Raw genomic sequence first — 19,532 nt, forward strand, 5'->3', positions numbered from 1 at the left:
CTGAAAAATAATAGCATATTTTCATGCACATTTGATGTGCATCTGATATTAAAAAGGTAAAGGTGTCCCCAACCAGTCGTGTCCGACCTTAGGGTGTGGTGCTCATCTCCATTTCTAAGCCGAAGAGCCAACGCTGTCCAAAGATGCTTCCGTGGTCATGTGGCTGGCATGACTGAACACCGAGGTGCACGGAATGCTGTTACCTTTCCCGCTGAAGCGGTACCTATTTATCTACTTGCAATTTCTTGCTTTTGAACTGCTAGGTTGGCAGAAGCTGGGACTGAAGACGGAAGCTCACTCTGTCACGTAGCACTCGGGTCTCGAACTGCTGTCCTGCCGATCTTCCAGTCTGCAGTTCAGCGTCTTAACCACTAAGCCACCGCGGCCCCTTGCATCTGATATTAGTATAACCCTAATCCCTCCCCCCGCCCCCGGCCACTCTTCATTCCAGAATGAGAAAGAACAAGATGGTGGACAACAGTTAATACTGCCTGTTCTAAACGAGAGCACTAGAGTGGATTTGTAAAGTGGTGAAAAACTGTATCTCAACAACAACCACAAAACAAGAATCCAGTCATAAACCACACCTCCCTATTCTTCACATCAGCTCTGTAAATGTAAATTAAATGCTGGCACAGTTTCAACAGAACGTATCTTTGAAGATAGTAAGCCCCAAAGCTCTATAAACAGCCCAGAATGAAACATAGGTCAGATCCGTTTACTTACAAAGTTTTTCTCTTTAGGGTAAAATGTGAAACAAAATCTGTTGTATCATAAGCAGCACTGAAAAATGTTACATATTTTTTGAACATATAAGGATGTTTCTAATGGTTCCTCCTTATTAATGGGTTTTATTAAGAAGGAGAGGTAATAAGGCTTTAGCTTTGGGCACATTATAATTCTGTTTCACTTCAGTTCTGATGAACAAGCTGGACAAGAAATGCACCATGTCAAATCTTCTTTAGAACTCCCTGTTCCTTTGGCAAACAAGATACAACACCAAGAGATTCATGAAAGGTGGAAAGGCTATAAGAATAATGACCACATAAAATGGGCCTACTAGTTAGATTTGACTGCAGGAGGGAAAGTAAGTTCTTAAAATGCAAGGTGCATACAAAATGCTCTAGGAAACATGACAAATATTTAACACAGTAGATTGCATTATTCTAATGTAATTCTTTTTGGATTCTAGTTTGTTCTGCTCATTGCCACTCTCTCTTTTACCCAGTATAAGGCTACAGTCTTATATACATTGAACTCTGCCTGTCTACTTCTAAGTAAAAATAGGATTGCATTGAAAGTTAATTTTGCTCTTAAAATGAAGCTGTTTAGATCCTGCCTTTAGGTTGAATGAGTTCAGCTGCATGTCAGAACCTATCCTTCCCACATAGCTCCATTAATTTGCTATTGGCTTGCCTAATACAAAATCACAATTGCCTAGGCCATTACTAGAAGTGGTTAGAACTGGGCCCAGCTGGTGGGTTGAGAGAAGAGAGCATGTAATTTTGCAAACATTTTTATATGCTTCAAGAAATGTTCCCCTATTTTTGTCAATTTGGGAGAGGCATTCAAAAGAGCATGGAATTATTCATGGGAGACAGAGAGGGAACACAGCAACTGAGCCACACTGTGACAATGAAGATTGTTGTTGCATGGCAGAACACTGAGCAGCTGACTGGTTGCACAGTTGAAATATACATCCCAAACAGCATTTTGGTGCAACTGGAGCTTGTTTGAACTTCAGAGTAAGGGTAATAGTTAATATGCCGTCACCGACAGCCAGTAGCGTAGCGGCAAATTCAGAAGGGCAGGGTTCCTTCGTGACAGTCACAGCAACGCCCCCTTCTAAGATGGTACAACCTTGTAAGATATACAGCCTTCAACTGGGATCTAAAAACAGTGCAGCTGAGAGTAAGATAGTGGTATTTCAATTGGAAGTCTGAGAAAAAAATGCAGGGTGTTAATCTTTTTCACCCACTCACTCTCACACGCAAACATTTTAGGTTTTCAAAATATGATACTCTATGGAAGCTTCAACCTCTCAACTCAGCCCTCATGGACAGATCCCTTCTCATTTAAACAGCCCCCTTGCACACTCCCTTAGCACCCAAACATTACCCATTAGCTTTTCCTAAGCTCCTTCATAATATCTCTCCCATCCCACAACAGAAACGTCCACACACCCAGCAGGAATGAACCACACACACATGCCTACCTACTTTCTCCTCTCCCCACAACAGATTTTTTTCAGTTTTCCTTCCCTCTACCAGGGTTTGTTTGCCCAGATACATGCCAACCTTGTACGAAAAAGTGTAGCTGACAGAGCAGGTTGCATTTGGCAATTCTGCTTACTGTACAAATTAATGTTCAAGAATTAATAGTGCAATCCAATGGGTCTTTATTTCAAATTAAATTTACAGAGATCTTGGGAAGGCAGCTAAGGCTGCAGTCCTATGCACACTTATCTGGGAGAAAGTCCAATTGGCCATTGAACATAGTGGGACTGACTTCTGAGTAAACATGCATAGGATTGTGTGATAAATCCTAAAAACTGGCACAAACCAGCCACCTGCCCTGCCTCGTAAGTAAATAATGGTGGCAGTGCCCCCCCCCCCAATTCTCCTGCTGCTGCCGTGGCCAGCAGCAACAGCAGCAGCCCTGAACAGGTGGCCAGGGCTGCAGGAGATGAGGGCAGTGCCGGGTGCGCAGGCACGGAGCAGGGATGGGTGGAGAAGCCAAGAGCTGAGGAGGAGAAGGGGGTGTTGAGAGGAGGCTGTAGAGCTCCCTCAGGCTCCTTCTCTCGCTTGCTCCCTTTGTCTGGCCAGCTGCCAAGAGGCAGCCACCCACACTCCCTCTGCTCCCTCCTCCTTCCCTAGCAGACTGTGACCCAGCTGGGGGCTGGCTTCAAAAAAAGTGCCGGAGCAATGCCCCAGCGTGACCCACCACCACTACACCGCTGCTGACAGCGCCACATAGCGAAATATAATTGGCTACCTAACGTTGTGACATTATCATGTTCACTCAGTGATCACTGATTGGCTGGGATAATGTAATGATATAGAAAACAGTCCAGTTGAACTTTTAAAAATGGCACCAGAGTAGAAGGATTTGGGATGCAAACAGTGCATCCATGAAAAAACAGTGCAAAAAATGGGCAGTATATGGGGGAGGATACTGATTATCAAACCCTTTAAAAACATTTTAGAGGATAATTCGATGCAGCCGCAGGGGCAGCATAAATTCTTACCTAACACTTCCAAATAACTTAATTTTTTAGCGAATTCGGACAACCATTTACCAAGAGGCAATTTTTCTCAGTGGGCACACATCCATGTGCAGAGTTTTTAGTAGTACATGGTGATTAAAAAAAACCCTTTTATAAACCTTTCAGAATTAAAAAAAGAAAAGAATCAAAAGGAACATCCTCTGCAGGAAGAGATTGCTCTGTACATTTTTCAATCTGCTGGTCATATAGAATCTGGAACAGATTCATCTGCAGTTCTTAATACCACATATCTTTTTCTCATCAGAAATCCAAGGACATATAGGTAAAAGCAGACACAGGACATACATTATGCAACACAGTCAAAACAGGCAGTGCTATGTGATAGTGACAATTTTATTTTGTATATATGCTGAGCCATCCACTAGAATGGTGTGGTCCTAAACTAGAGCGTAGTTCTCAAGTGTCCCTGATTGTCAAGGATGTCCCTGCTTCCAGCCTGTTAAGGGCCCTAAGTTCCCTGCAACAGCTCTGTTCTCCAGAAACTGCCTTTCACAATATAATGGCTTCCCGCCATCATGACATCTACCAGACCTAACAGTGAAAAACTTTCAGATAGTTCAACTATCCTATCCCTTGTAGGGAAAACATTCCAGTTCCATTGAACAGATCTCCTACACTCTGTTAAAACACACACCCACACCTTAACCCTTATGATTAAAGTTCTTGTGAAGACTATCTTTATTTTGTTGAAAGAGAACTCTATAAACGAAGTATTATTTGTTGTCTCATTTTTGTTAAACTTTAATAACTTTTTTTTTTTAATTTAGAAAGAAGACAAAGGAAGGAGAAAAGAGAAGAAAGCTCCTAACTAGCCTCAGCAAAAGCGGAAAAAATTGAGAAGTCCCAACGAGGCGTCCTTTCAACAAGGAGGTCAAAAGAGAACGGAGGGAATGGGCGGGAACCCACTGGGATATGTACAGTGGACGATGGGGGAGGATTCCCGCCAAAAATGTTTTCCTCAGCTAGAGAATGTTCTGCAGGCGCAAAGCCCATATGTGTGATGCACAGAGTCCAAGAAGAAGAACATTTCAGTTCCATAGAACAGATATCCTAAGCTCTGTTAACACACACACACACACACACACACACCCCTTAACTCTTATGACTAAAGTTCTTCTGAAGACTATCTTTATTTTGCTGAATGAGAACTCTATAAACAAAGTATTATTTGTTGTTGTTTCATTTTTGTTAAACTTTAATACCTTTTGGTTGCATTTTGATCCTCACTTTAAAATCCACAGACTGAGAAGTAAGCTACAAAACCTCACAGCATCTGTGTTTATCTTTTTTGTAGGGGTTTATGTAACCATCTTCTGGTGCATGACTACATAAAGCCATATGGGGAAAGTACAACACTTGTGATCCTTACAGCACACACACATCGCCAATTGTGATGATTGCAGGAGTCCCATAGATCATTTGTATGACTGATAGTGATGACTGCAGGACCAACACAGGCTCTACAGTCTACCTTCCTACTGTAAGCACCCAGGAGAAAAAGAGGAGCTTTCTTTTCTGTGGATGTGTTTACTGGAGTGCAATAGTGTCCAACCACAAAACAAAAGTACTTGACACACATCATTCATTCATTACATTTCTATACCACCCAATAGTCAAAGCCCTCTGAGAGATTTACAAAGATTAAAACCAACCCCCCCACAATAAAATAATGTAATATGAAACCATTTACATTCAAAAATATACAACAATTTTACACATTCAACAATAAAAATCCCAGGATCGTTAAAAACTGCATCATATGTTGTCAAATGCCTGGGAGCAGAGGAAAGTCTTAACCTGGCCCTGGAAAGGTGACAATGCTGGTGCCAAGCAAATCTCACTGGGGAGAGCATTCCATAATTGGGGTGCCACTGAGAAGGCCCGTCCCTTGTTGTCATTCTCTGAATCTCCTTCAGAGGTGGCACTTGGAGGGGGGCCTCAGGTGAGGATGGCAGTATATGGGTAGATTCTTACGGGGGGAGGCGCTCTGTCAGATATTGTGGTCCTGAGCCATGTAAGGCTTTATGGGTAAAAACCTTGAATTGGGCTTGGAATCATACAGGCTGCCAGTGCAAGCAAATGAAAATATATTCAGACCTTTTGGTCCCCACTGTCAACTTGGCTGCTGCATTTTACACAAACTTCAGCTTCTGAACTATCTTCAAAGGCAGCCCCACATAGAGCACATTCCTGTAATCTAACTTGGAGGTTGCAAGATCATAGGCTACTGAAGCCAGGTTATCCCACAGACATGGCTCTCTCCCACTGCAATAATATGGGAATAATCAGCGCTATTTAAAGGCATAAAATTGAATGACGACTGTGTTCAGATGTGAAACAAACCATGGTTGTTGCTACATTAAAAAGTGCCACCATGAACATATGCCCTTATCACCCCACCCCTGCTGTGCGCGAGAAGGAACTGGAACAGTCAGTTAGTAACATTTCACCTAAATATTCATACTAATTTATTTAAATATTTATAAGCTGCCTTATTGGATCAAATCTATCCAAGGCAGCAAACTATACACAAGTATAAAAATAAATAAGATGATATTATTTAAAAAAAACCAAAATTAAAAAAACTAGAAAAGACCAATAATACATTAAAATATAATACAACTAGTATATAAAAACATTTCCAGAGCTATGGCAAACCTAGACAGCATAGTAAGAAGCAGAGACATCTAGTCCGTCTAATCAAAGCTATGGTTTTCCCAGTAGTAACGTATGGCTGTGAGAGCTGGGCTATAAGGAAGGCTGAGCGCAGAAGAATTGATGCTTTCGAACTGTGGTGCTGGAGAAGACTTTTACGAGTCCCCTGGACTGCAAGGAGGTCAAATCAGTCAATCCTAAAGGAAATCAACCCTGAGTGCTCATTGCAAGGACAGATACTGAAGCTGAAGCTCAAATATTTTGGCCACCTAATGCGAAGAGAAAACTCTCTGGAAAAGACCCTGATGCTGGGAAAGACTGAAGGCAAAAGGAGAAGGGGACGGCAGAGGATGAAATGGCTAGATAGCATCACCGATGCAATGAATATGGACTTGAGCACGCCCCGGGAGAGAGCTCAGGACAGGAAGGCCTAGCATGCTATGGTCTATGGGGTCATGAAGAGTTGGACATGACTGAACAACAACATGACCAATAAAACTTAACAATTAAAAGCTATTCGAAACAGGTGGGTTTTCAAAGCCTCTTTAAATACTGTCATTGAGAGAGCCAACCACACATCCATTGGGAGAGAGCTCCATAAGATAGGGGCCACTACTGAGAAGGCCCTCACTGACTACCAACCTAGCTGATCTTTACTGATTATGGGAAATTGGTTTGTGCAAAGCCTAGCTTGTTAACAAAGAAGGGTATCAAATCATGGAACAGCAGCTTCCTACTTACTTCCTTTACCCATAAGTAAGGAGGAAAGAAGAGCATGGAAGCCCAAGCTTAGCCACAGCATGTTTTAATAAGAGCAAACCACATTTTTTTCTAACCTTATAGATATTTTGATTTAGAATTAATCCTGTACAATAAAAAATGAAAATACTTTGAGCTGTGGGAAACCTGATGATAGATTACTTGGTGCCAATGTACAGTAAAATGGTAATTTCCGAACTGTATAGCAAGACTACCCCTGTGTATCTAAGGACTGAGATTTGGGGAAAAGCTACAAAAGAAGATAATCTAAACTATCAACTTTCAGGTATTAGTTGTGCTAAACGTTACTGTAACAATATCAGACTTTTGTGATCATAAAGTACAAGGAGGAAGTCGTCTACAAACATTTGAGGTGTGATCTTACAACATTAAAATACTATGTAACAACTGGTTTGCTAGGGGAAAGATTATCACCTAGACACTAGTACACAGAGACCGGATTCTTACAATTGTGAAAGCAAAAGAACCCATCATAGCTTTTTTCCTTGCCCTCATGCATGCTGGTTGCACAATCACCATTTGCATAATTACCCGTGATGCAGTGGGGGTTGCTGTGTCATCTGAACTTGGCGTATGACGTGGCAGGTGTGGCTTTGTACCTACCCTACAACCCATGACATTCAGACAACATGGCTACCCCCACTGCATCACGGATAATTATGCAAATAGTGGTCACACCACCGGCACGCACAGGGGCGGGGAAAGAACCCACAATGGGTTCTTGCACTCCTGCAATTGTGCGAACCCAGCCAGAGTTTGGTAAAGATTCTAAATTACTGACCTTTCTGGAGGTATGGGAAAAATGAACTTTCTAGAATGGCTTGCCATCTAACCTCTGTCAAGCTTAGGAAAGATCTAAACATTACATGTAAATGGAAGTAACAAAATCTTGACAGTCACCTTCCTTCAACAAAGGAAATAATCAAAACTTATTTGATTAGGGGCAATTTGAAAAGTGTTTAACCCTTTCCTTACCTGCAACTTTTCTGTTGCAATCCTTCTGCCTAGCTGCTTCTGCCCCCCACCACAGAGATCCAAATACATGCTCACCTCTGTAAACACACAGTTAGAACCCCATAGGGAAGTAACTGGGGTGGGAGGAAGCTGCAGCAGAAACAAGAGAGGTAAGGATTAAATACCCCTTTGTTCTGCTGCTTCTCTGCTCCAAATTGCCCCTCCCAAGCCTATTCTGTCTAGTAAAAGTTTTCTCTCAGTTTTGTGCATTCATTTGCATAAAATATTGGGTTGGATCCAGATGAGATTGAACAGAACTCATTCACACAACACATCTTTCCTGCCTCCTCCCTCCAACATGACATCCCCCTGTGCCTCCCCAAAAGCTACTCATGAGGATCAAGAGACCATCTAGAATGTCCTGGGATGAGGCACAAACAGCTGCAGCAGGATGGGGAAATTTTAGAAATTTGGTTGGGCCACTCATTTTGCACTCATGCAGGATATCTGTGGATCGAAGCCAATAAGTTCTACGCATAGTATAATAGGACCATAGGACAGATCAACAGTTTCAGATCAGTAGTGCAGTGGGACTACTGCCTCATCACTATAGATAATGAAAAGACAGACCTACTTTCAAAACACATCCAAACTATAAAAGGGATTAGAAGATTTCAAAGAATCTTTGCCCTGTGCATCACCTGTACACAGTTTGCAAATTTATCTGGTTATCTGCAAAATAACTGAGAAGGTATCTCTATTACACTTCTAGGGGGTGCAGGATCATATTACTGAAATATACTACTTAAAAAAGGAAAAATACTGAGGCAATAGCCATATTGATGATCCAAGACAGGGAACTGTTAAAGAAAATGCTTCTGAATGAATAAGCATGAATGGACAGGTGACATATTAATTTATGTAATTTCAGATAATATTCTGTAACCAATAAGAACATAAGTGCTGACAGGCATTTTGAGTTTTCCTTCCTAGAGCAAATTATTTACATTTCACATTCTCAAAACTCCCTGTTTTAAAAACAAGTACACAGTGAAGATGTATTTCAGACATACAAAACTAAGTAAGCAAGCAGCATGCTCTGTATTCTCATTAGAATGTTACAGCTGTGCTGCTTGGCTGGGACTGGTGTTTCTTGCTCACTTCCCTTTGCAGTACCATCGTATTATTTGTAATGGGTACTGCTAAAAGATGCAGTTTGGAGCCATATATTCAGCTTATGTATAAAAGCAGCCTCTGGCATGCATTAATGAGAAATTATAATGTATTCCTCATCTGGCAAATGCCCACACACCCTGTCTCACAACCTGTTACGTCATATCTCTAACTGCAAGTCACTGCAGTGATGTTAAGTGTTCCTCAGTGATAAAGTGCCAGGTTGACTAAGAGAATTCCTTCTCTGATGTTCTCCAAAGCCACTTTGTATATAGAATCAAGTGCTTCATGAAGTTCTATGCAACATTTGACAAAGGCTGAAGTAAAAAAGAGAGATACCAAACATACTGAACTATTGTCTTTGGTATGTCCTTCATAGGGTTAAATATTTAGACATGGGGCGAGGGGGGGGATTATACAAATAAACACAGACACACATGTGCACACATGGAGCTCACACTAAATATTTGAATTCTATTTACTATATATATGGATAGAGAGAGCCTCTCAGACCTCACAGCAAGTAATATTGTAATATTCCACACTTTGTGGAAAATAGCTCGTTTACTCACATTCTTTTGCCCTTATACAATGAACATGTTAAAAATGTAAATCTCAACAGAAGCTTTTTATTGTATTCTAAACATTTATCTAGAGTCTTCCAAGGCAAAACATAAAAGAGCCACCATCTGTTTACATATTTTGATATTAAAAACAAATAAGTTTTAAGCAGCCACAACAGATATCTGATGCTGTCAGCTTCACAGGCTGATTCAAATGGATTACATCAATGATTTCAGACTTAAAACTTACCTAATACATTTTTAAAAGCAGCAGAATCCCATCTAACCATCAATCCTTCCTGCATACAAATAACTCAAAAAGAAACAAAATGCTATTCTCATTTAGCTTTTCATTTTCACTCATTATTAAATGCTGAAAATGCACTGTGAAAATAAGTACAATATGTAGATACTACGTACCTGGGAAACCCCCTTGTACCATTGCTGTATGAGTATGCACTTCAAGGTATCTGCATTCCTGACAAACATTCAAATGCTGTGAGCAGCTCAAATCCTCATCACACAACACACAGAAAGAGACTCAGAGCTCGTCTTTCTTCTGACGACCTTGGGCCTGACTGAGAGATTTCCCTCGCCTTAAGGGCGAGCAGTCAGTTCTCTTTCTATTATGAGATGTGATCAATTACACTTAATTTCAAGCTTGCCAACAAGCAAACAGTTACATCTGTCAGCTGCCGGCACAACTATGCAGGGAAAAGCAAATCCCTGGTTTCCCACATCTGACCCACTGACGCTCTACTGCTGCTGCTAGTGCTGCTGTGTTGTTGCATTGCTGGAGATCACTAATATTTAAATGGCATCCCTGTCCCGAAACACAGGTCAGTTTAACACAACACTGTCCCTTTCCTACTCAGCTAGCTACAGCTAATACGATTTTTAATGGCCCACTCTTAATTGCAGATAAATGGTTTATAACATCCAATCACATATATTTATAGATGCACGTTTCTGGTTCCAGTTATCAATGAATGCCTGTCAGCCCTGTAGAGTTGCTTACGTGTTATGTTTCAGTTTTCACATTATCAGACATGTAGCAGAGGATCACGTTTATATTCCAGAAACAAAAAAACTATCCTCTCTTAACGTTCAACCAGTCTAAATCCTTATCACTGCCATGCAGATAAGATGATTTTAATGATTTTAAGGCATTTATTGCCTTTTCAGTAAAATGTACAAAAATGGAACCATTTAATATTTATTTTTATAGCAATTAAATAAAGTCACAAGCACTAATTATAGGAATTTAACATTTGGGACTCCCTATTCATTATTTGCTCCAAAAGAGGATGTTTCTTTCCAGCTGAAGAGCATCCTCTATGCCTCTTTTCTGATATTCTTGGACGTGAACACATCCACACAGATACCATCTGCTCAGTTTATTAACAGGGAAAGAACCAAAGTGTTGTTATCAGTTACAATTCTCCGAACAGTTCTTAAAGAAGGCTTTTTCAGTGTTACAACACTGCACCAACAGCTGTAACAATCTATGCACAGATATTTTACATATATAAACAGAGAGAAGGACAGTTACAGTCACATGAGGGGCGCATCAGGACTGGGCCAAAAAAATTTGCTGCCTGAGGCAAAGGACAAGACAAGTCCCATCTTCATTCTATGTACAGAAGCTGACTGGACTGGCAACTGAATTTTACTTCGACACTGGCAAAAGGACAGTGTCCTCCACTGCACTTGGAAGCAGCAGGCGAGCTTAGGGGGTGCAGAGCAAACTGTGTGGCACACACAACCCTGTCCTCCCAACATCTTGCTGTTATTCTCTGTACCCTGCCATCTGCCGCCTGAGTGGCTGCCTCATATTGCCTAATGGCAGGGCTAGTTCTGGGGTGTATTATGGAAACTTATGGAAACTTGCAATGTTAGCAGTGTTCCACTGTCCTTTAAGAAAAGGCGAGAAAACGAATTCAAAGAAATCGGAAAGAATAATACAACTTACTTACACATTAAATAAGGATTAACGTATAGTAGGGGTATGCAACCTGGTGCTCGCTAGATGTTTTAGACTACAACTCCCATCGGCACCAGCCAACATAGCCAATGGCAAAGGATTATGGGAATTGTAGCCCAAAACATCTGGAGGGTACCAGGTTGCCTACTCCTGATGTACAGCACCAAGTTAAAACCTAACCTATTTGCCTACAATATTTGTCACCTGTTTGTGTGTCAACTTTGAGAGACTAAAGCACTCTCTAGCACATTAAGAAAATCTAACAACAATTAAACATTAAGTGTCAAAAGACTATATTTTCCAGAAAGGTTTCTAAAGTTATTCTGCCTTTTTCACATCAGGTTCAGCAGCATTTCTTGGTGGCTGCAGTGACATCTATTGGAGAGGCAGTGTTTTTACTCCTCTTCACCTCAAGGTAGCACTGTACGTTCCTCTTTTTCTTTTTTTATAACAGTAAAATTATTTTCCTCTTCCCCTTTGAGTCCTACCTCTCCTAAGCAAAAGGTCCTGGAGCCACATTCTCTAATAGATTCATGGGGCAGTCAATGCAAGTCATCAGTCAATTAACACATGTGGCCATTTGTCAAAGTCATACAAAGATTAAGCAAGAATTACAATATCATATTGTAATCTTCATCTACAGAATAACATGGGGGAGTATCCTATGCTGCCAATGTGCCAGCAGGACTCACTGCTAGTGCAATGGGGAGCTAGCAGTTCTTAAACCAACCTGACACAAGCAGAAATGCTTATTTCTGGAATGGAACAGGTTAGTGGAGCTTGCACAAGTTTCTTTATGAAGTGCTAACTACCCATTGTGCAAGTGGTGGGTCCCATTGATGCAACACAATCACCCGGAGTGCAGCGGCCACATTGGATACTGCCCGAGGTTTTATAGATTTTTTTCTGCAATGCAAAGCAGTTCTAAGGTTGGCCTTATGATCAGGCGTCCTTAGATGGTTGCAAGAACAGCCAGAATGGACTTTCCTTCCTCCATAACTGTGTACTTGGGCACCACTGGCTAAAGAAGGTAACTAAAGGGAAACTATCCTTGTCAGCAAGGAAAACTCTTAAGTATAATATGCTGCAACAATCTGTATAGTACTCCCTCATCCCTCTAAAACCATCCAGTTTAGGCTGATCTGAGCAACAATGGGTCTCTGTTGCTGTGTTTCCTGTCATAGACCATTCCTCATGATTGCCTTTGCCTCACCTCATTTCGTCCATAAATTGACAGCGACGTGGTCCAACATATTACGTCTACTACATTACTACTACACTGCATGCGCTTCTGGTTCTTATAGCAGCAAGGCAAAATGGAGAAACAGCACAAGCTACCATGCAACAGGGAGGAAAAAGAACGCTCAGAGAGAAGATGAGGGCCACCTACAGAGGCACCATCATGCGTCCCACAAGAGGTGGACTTCCTCTTCCCCTCAGTACAGAGTTTACCATTTTCACCTGAAATTCAGATCTCCCACTTCCAGTCACCTGCGCTCTTTCACTCCCATCTACCTATCCCTTCACTACATCTTATTCAGTTTTGAACCGTTACAAGGGTTCCCCTATAGCCACTCTCTGTACCACAGTTTCCTCTCTTTTGTGGTGTCTGTTTCTCCTCATGCAAAAAGCCAGCACTACCATTTAAAATGAATGGTAAGGATGTATGAGCTATAGGGGAGGAGTTAGGTGCAGTGGACTTTCTTGTTAGTACCAAAAGAATCCGGACCACAATATAAAAATGAAATTAAGGTGCTTTTGAATCTCCTTTCTGCAAGCACACTCTTTAGCATGATACAAATAGGAAAAACCAAATAAACCAGTTATGAAACTGCATCAAGAAGAGGGCACATCTGACCAATGCTGATTCTAAGAAGAAAATATACTCAAGGCCCGGTTACTCCTCGTAAAAGTGGAGATCTCTCAGCAGACTAAGCAGTAAATGCATAGATGAGGTAATGTACACATGATCCTTATTGCACACTATGAAGTTCTCCCTCCTCAGTAGTGAAGTTTTAGAACATTGCATGCTATTGGCCTCAAGGGACTCCCAGTTCCATTTGAATGAGTGCAGTGGAGAAAAAAAGTATTTTTTCCATCAGAATTCCAAATCTCAGTACTTTGGCAAACATTTAATTCTAGTCCTACAAGTATTGGTAGCATGCAAAACCACAGGAAGTAGTATCATAGCCTAAGAACAATCCTTAATACAGACATTCAATAGATCTAGTAAAATGTAATAATTTACCCTCTGTATACATGTCCTCCTCCTCCAGCTCTTCAGAGCTTGACTTTTTTGGTCCTTTGTAAGGTGGTGGCAATTTCATGGGTGGTGGAACTCCACTTTTCTTCTAAAAAGAAAACAAAGGTGGGGTAGGGGTGAAGCCCTGCTGATTATGCCCAAGACTATCACATAGTTTTCATTTTCTAGAAAAGGAATAATTAAGGTAAGCATATTTCCCATTTTAGTGCTTTGGTTTCTTTAAAAGAAACCAACCAACCAACCAACCAACCAACCCACACAAAACATTTTTGAACCAGAACATAAAGGCAGAAAATATAGAACATTAATTTCATGTTAGGTTTCTGGGTTGAGTTGGGTGGGAGTATTTCACTGTAAATATATATACAAAAATGATAATAGCATGGTACTTAACTGACAACATAAATTAAAAGATCCCATTTTTTGACAAAGACTTCAATGCTTTTAAAAATAAACCTATTGTTTCTGGTGCACTTTACAGACAAATATTTTCTGTATAAAAGCTCTATAGACATTACAGACTACAGTATTTTATTTAGATCTTAGCTCCGATTAACATAAGTTATATATTATAAAACTTTCAATAAAATTCCATTACCTCATATAAATAAAGGCACTTTCGATAACGCATAAAGTAGAGCATATCAGACTTAAAGTGGCTCAGGAATACTGCAGCAGGAGACAGAGCCAAGACTCTGTTTTACTGGCTCAGCTAACTGAATCATTCTTGAGCTGCATAGTTTTACTATACTCAATTGTATCTCATAGAATCACAGTGTTAATAGCAAAATGCACTTTAGTGAATGGTAAGTACCAGATGCCATGCGATCAACACAAATGGCTGAAAAAAATCCTTTGTATGCAATACAGAATTATTACCCAAGGGTCCACACATCATCTTTAGAGAGTTTTTTCTCCAATGCCTATAGTAAAACCAACATCTTGATGTATGTTGTTACAACCTTGTTTCAACAACTCACATTTATTGTAAATGCACATTATTCTAAACATCAGTGACATGGGGTAGAAGTTAAATGCAAAATTGGAGAATGTAATAAAAAGCAGCACGTTATTTGAAAATGATTTCCAGAATTATGATATTCATATGTGTATAAAACAAATTTAATCCAGACAGTAAATAGTAAAAGCATGCATATATATACACTTGTAAACTCATCTATTTGATAAAAAAAACCTTCGTAACAACAAAATCACACCAAGGCTGCAATATATCTAAATGAAAAGTTTTCAATCACAGAAGCACTGAAGAGAAGTTTAGGAGTTTAAAGGGAATGGAATATTTGGAGGAATGGCTGCTACCAAAGGCCACATGAACTTTAAGAATCCACTATAATTCTTCTCTTAAAACCAAACATGTTTTTAAAAGTCTCAAGTTATTTAACTCAATTTAAATAAATAAATATTTATTTATTACAGTTATACCCCACCTTTCTTCCATCATGGAACTCAAGGTGCCTCCATGGGATTCCCAGGTGGTCCCACCTCCAAGCACTAACCCTTAGCTTCAACAAGGTGGCTGCCTCATGTGCCTTCAGACCATGCCCTGGGACCTAATGAGTTATCCTGTATGGTTCTGGATCCCAGGCTCCCCCCCCTTTTTTTTACTTTGACCCTCATTCAAATACAATTTTCACAAGCATGATGATTATTTTGATATTGTCTAAAGATGTGGTACTGCTGCCTTTTTAAAGAAGTAAAATCCATCCTTTAAATTTAAAATTTAAAAAGTAGATCCACAGTCTAGAACCTGTGATTCCATGTGTTCAATGAGATTTTTGAAGTTCCTCCTTCCCAAGCAGCAGCCCAGCTGAAATGTATACCACAGGTTTGGAAAGGTAGCACTAAGTCCAAGAGGTCGCCAGCATGGTTAACGAGCAGTGTTAAGGGAGCTATTAGAGAAAAGAGAGCTTCCTTCAGAAAACTGAAGACTTGCCCAAGTGAGGAAAACAAAAGGGAGCACAAGCACAAAGATGATGCAAGCAGACAACATTCAAAATTCACACTCTGAATTGTGTTTCTGTTTTCCGAAGTATTAGCTATCCCGCCCAATTTTGGGTCATCTGCAAATTTGATCAGCATTTCCTGCACCTCCTCTTCCAAGTCATTAATAAAAATGTTGAAGAGCACTGGGCCCAGGACTGAGCCCTGTGGTACCCCACTTGTTACCTCTCCCCAGTTTGAGAAGATCCCATTGATAAGCACTCTTTGAATCCCATTCTGTAGCCAACTGTGGATCCACCGGATCATTGTTTCATCTAGCCCACTTTGAGCTAGTTTGCTCATCCGGATATCATGGGGCACTTTGTCAAAAGCTTTGCTGAAGTCGAGGTATATTATGTCCACAGCATTCCCACAGTCCACAAGGGAGCTGACCTGATCAAAAAATGAGATCAGATTTCTTGACAAATCCATGCTGGCTTCGAGTAATCACTGCATTGTGTTCAAGGTGCTTACAGATGGATTGCTTTAGAATCTGTTCCAAAATTTTCCCAGGGATTGATGTCAGACTGACTGGTCTGTAGTTCCCAGGTTCCTCCTTTTTGCACTTTCTGAAGACAGGGACAACATTAGCCCGCCTCCAGTCAACTGGCACTTCACCTGTCCTCCATGAATTCTCAAAGATAATAGACAGTGGTTCTGAGAGCTCTTCTGCCAGTTCCTTTATTACTCTGCGGTGCAGTTCATCTGGCCCTGTAGATCTGAACTCATTCAAAGTAATTAGGTGTTCCTTGACCATATGCCTATTGATCTCAAGCTGCAATCCTGCCCCTTCAGCCTGTACTTCGCCTTTGCCGGGGGGTCATAGACCTTCTTTCAGAAGAAGACTGAGCTAAAGTAGGAATTGAGCACTTCTGCCTTTTCTTTGTCACCAGTTATCATTTTGCCATCCATACTTAATAGCTGAACCACCATTTCTTTCCTCTGCCTTTTACTATGAACATACTAAAGCAAGGCTTTTTGTTGCTTTTAGCATCTCTTGCTAACCTCAGCTCGTTCTCAGCTTTAGCCTCCCTGACGCCATCCCTGCAATTCTGTGCTGCCTGCCTGTACTCTTCCTTTGTTACTTGGCCTTCCTTCCACTTCCTATATGTGTCCTTTTTTGTTTTCAGGTCATCTCTAAGCTTTTTGTGAAGCCACATTGGCTTCTTTTGTTGTCTTCCACCTTTTCTTCTTGTTGGAATTGTTTGTAATTGTGCCTTGAGAATTTCCTTTTTTAAAAGCTCCCACCAATCTTGGACTCCTTTTCCCCCTAGAGTTGCTTGCAATGGGACCTTACTTATCATTGTTCTGAGTTTATTAAAATCAGCTTTCCTAAAATCCAGGGTACGCGTTTGACTACACTTGGCTTTTGCTTATCTTAGAACCAAGAACTCAAGTATAACATGGTCGCTTTCCCCCAGAGTTCCTGTAACTGCTACTTTATCCACTAAGTCATCTCTGTTGGTTAGGATCAAGTCAAGGATAGCCAATCCTCTAGTTCCTTCCTCTATTTTCTGTAGGAGGAAGTTATCTGCCACACAAGTCAGGAATTTCCTGGAGGGGCCATGTTTTGCAGAAATAATTTAGCTCAAAGAGAAACTCTTGCTTAAAGTGAATGTGCAGTTGGTAGAATGGAGGACTGTAGTGCGTGTTCAAGGGCATCTTTAGGTCATTGGTTCAACTCCGACTCACAGGAGCATTCCCTATTTTTAACCCATACCTCAGTGAAAGAGCTTTATATACTGAGGATCCCAGGTTCAATCCCCAACATCTCCAGTTAAAAAGATCAGGTAGTATAGCAAGTGATGGGGAAGACTTCTTTCTATGTGAAACTCTGGGGAGCTGCTGCCAGTCAGAGTAAACAATATTAGGCTAGATAGGCAAATAGTCTGACCTGGTAAAAAGAAGCTTCTTAAGTGTCCTCACCCACACCCTGCCTCCTTAACCTTACATCTGTTTGCTTCACTCCATGTATTGGATTATAACACCCTATTGTAAATGAAGCTATATCTGAGGAGGGTTCAACCAATAATTTCTCATAACATAGTTTGAGAATCCATAGATTAATGAGTTGCACTCAGTGGTCTATGTGTTCAATGAGTTTTTTGAAGTTCCTCCTTCCCAAGCAGCAGCCTCAGCCATGCCCCATACGACAAACTACATTTGAATCCAAAAACAGTTTCTTGTGCAACATAGAATGGGCAAGAGAGCAAGCTGCTATTCAAATAAATAACTGTTTTGTGCCATAATAATTTGTTTACCACCTTGAGCATACCAATGAAAAGGCAGGATATAAATCTAATAAACAGGCACTGCTAGGTTTAAATAACCTTTAGTGTACAACTGAAGGACCTCTGAGGACTATGACCAAGAGTCTATCAGAACATGTCTCTATCCTTTTGTCTTTTGTTTTACTGCACAGGACTCTGCACAACAAGATACTTTGTTGTTGTTGTTCAGTCATTAAGTCGTGTCCGACTCTTCATGATGCCATGGACCATAGCATGCCAGGCCTTCCTGTCCTGCGCTCTCTCCCGGAGTGTGCTCAAATTCATATTCATTTCATCGGTGATGCTACCTAGCCATCTCATCCTCTGCCGTCCCCTTCTCCTTTTGCCTTCAGTCTTTCCCAGCATCAGGGTCTTTTCCAGGGAGTTTTCTCTCTGCATTAGGTGGCCAAAGTATTTGAGCTTCAGCTTCAGTATCTGTCCTTCCAATGAGCACTCAGGGTTGATTTCCTTTAGGACTGACTGATTTGACCTCCTTGCAGTCCAGGGGACTTGTAAAAGTCTTCTCCAGCACCACAGTTCGAAAGCATCAGTTCTTCAGTGGTCAGCTTTCCTTATAGTCCAGCTCTCACAGCCATATGTTACTACTGGGAAAATCATAGCTTTGATTATATGAACCTTTGTTGGCAAGGTGATGTCTCTGCTTCTTATTATGCTGTCTAGGTTTGCCATAGCTTTCCTCCCAAGGAGCAAACGTCTTAATTTCATGGCTACGGTCACCGTCTGCGGTGATCTTGGAGCCCAAGAAAATAAAATCTGTCACTGCTTCCATTTCTTCCCCTTCTATATGCCAGGAAGTGATGGGGCCAGATGCCATGATCTTCGTTTTTTTAATGTTGAGTTTCAAACCAGCTTTTGCACTCTCCACTTTCACCCTCAACAAGAGGCTCTTTAGATCCTCTTCGCTTTCTGCCATTAGGGTGGTATCATCTGCATATCTGAGGTTGTTGATAATTCTCCCGGCAATCTTAATTCCGACCTGTGATTCATCCAACCCAGCGTTTCTCATGATGTACTCTGCATATAAGTTAAATAAGCAGGGGCGACAATATACAGCCTTGTCATACTCCTTTCTCAATTTTGAACCAATCGGTTGTTCCATGTCCGGTTCTTACTGTTGCTTCTTGACCCTTGTACAGGTTTCTCAGGAGACAGGTGAGGTGGTCTGGTACTCCCATCTCTTTAAGAATTTGCCAGAGTTTGTTGTGATCCACACAATCAAAGGCTTTAGCATAGTCAATGAAGCAGAAATAGACATTTTTCTGGAATTGTCTTACTTTCTCCGTGATCCAGCGAATATTGGCGATTTGATCTCTAGTTCCTCTGCCTCTTTGAAACCCAGCTTGTACTTCTGGTAGTTCTCGGTTCACATATTGCTGAAGCCTAGCTTGTAGGATTTTGAGCATAACCTTGCTGGCTTGTGAAATGAGCGCAATTATACGGTAGTTTGAACACTCTTTGGCATTGCCCTTCTTTGGAATTGGAATGACCTTTTCGAGTCTTGTGGCCACTGTTGAGTGTTCCAAATTTGTTAGCATATTGAGTGCAGCACTTTTAACAGCATCATCTTTTAGGATTGTAAATA

General features: G+C 41.0%; 1 protein-coding gene across 12 annotated transcripts in view; it reads right to left on the reverse strand.

Annotated features, from left to right (window-relative positions):
- Positions 1 to 19,532, reverse strand: part of PATJ (PATJ crumbs cell polarity complex component) — a 236,099-nt gene that overhangs the window by 112,928 nt on the left and 103,639 nt on the right. For all 12 annotated transcript variants that reach the window (XM_084852343.1, XM_084852349.1, XM_084852348.1 and 9 more), the window contains one exon: positions 13,644 to 13,746. In XM_084852343.1, the coding sequence (XP_084708469.1) occupies positions 13,644 to 13,746 (103 nt within the window). The remainder of the gene's footprint in view (positions 1 to 13,643; positions 13,747 to 19,532) is intronic.

The sequence above is a fragment of the Heloderma suspectum genome, chromosome 4 (genome assembly GCF_057233095.1).
Source record: "Heloderma suspectum isolate Gila_16-S chromosome 4, 16-S_ref, whole genome shotgun sequence".
In the NCBI taxonomy this organism is placed as follows: domain Eukaryota; kingdom Metazoa; phylum Chordata; class Lepidosauria; order Squamata; family Helodermatidae; genus Heloderma; species Heloderma suspectum.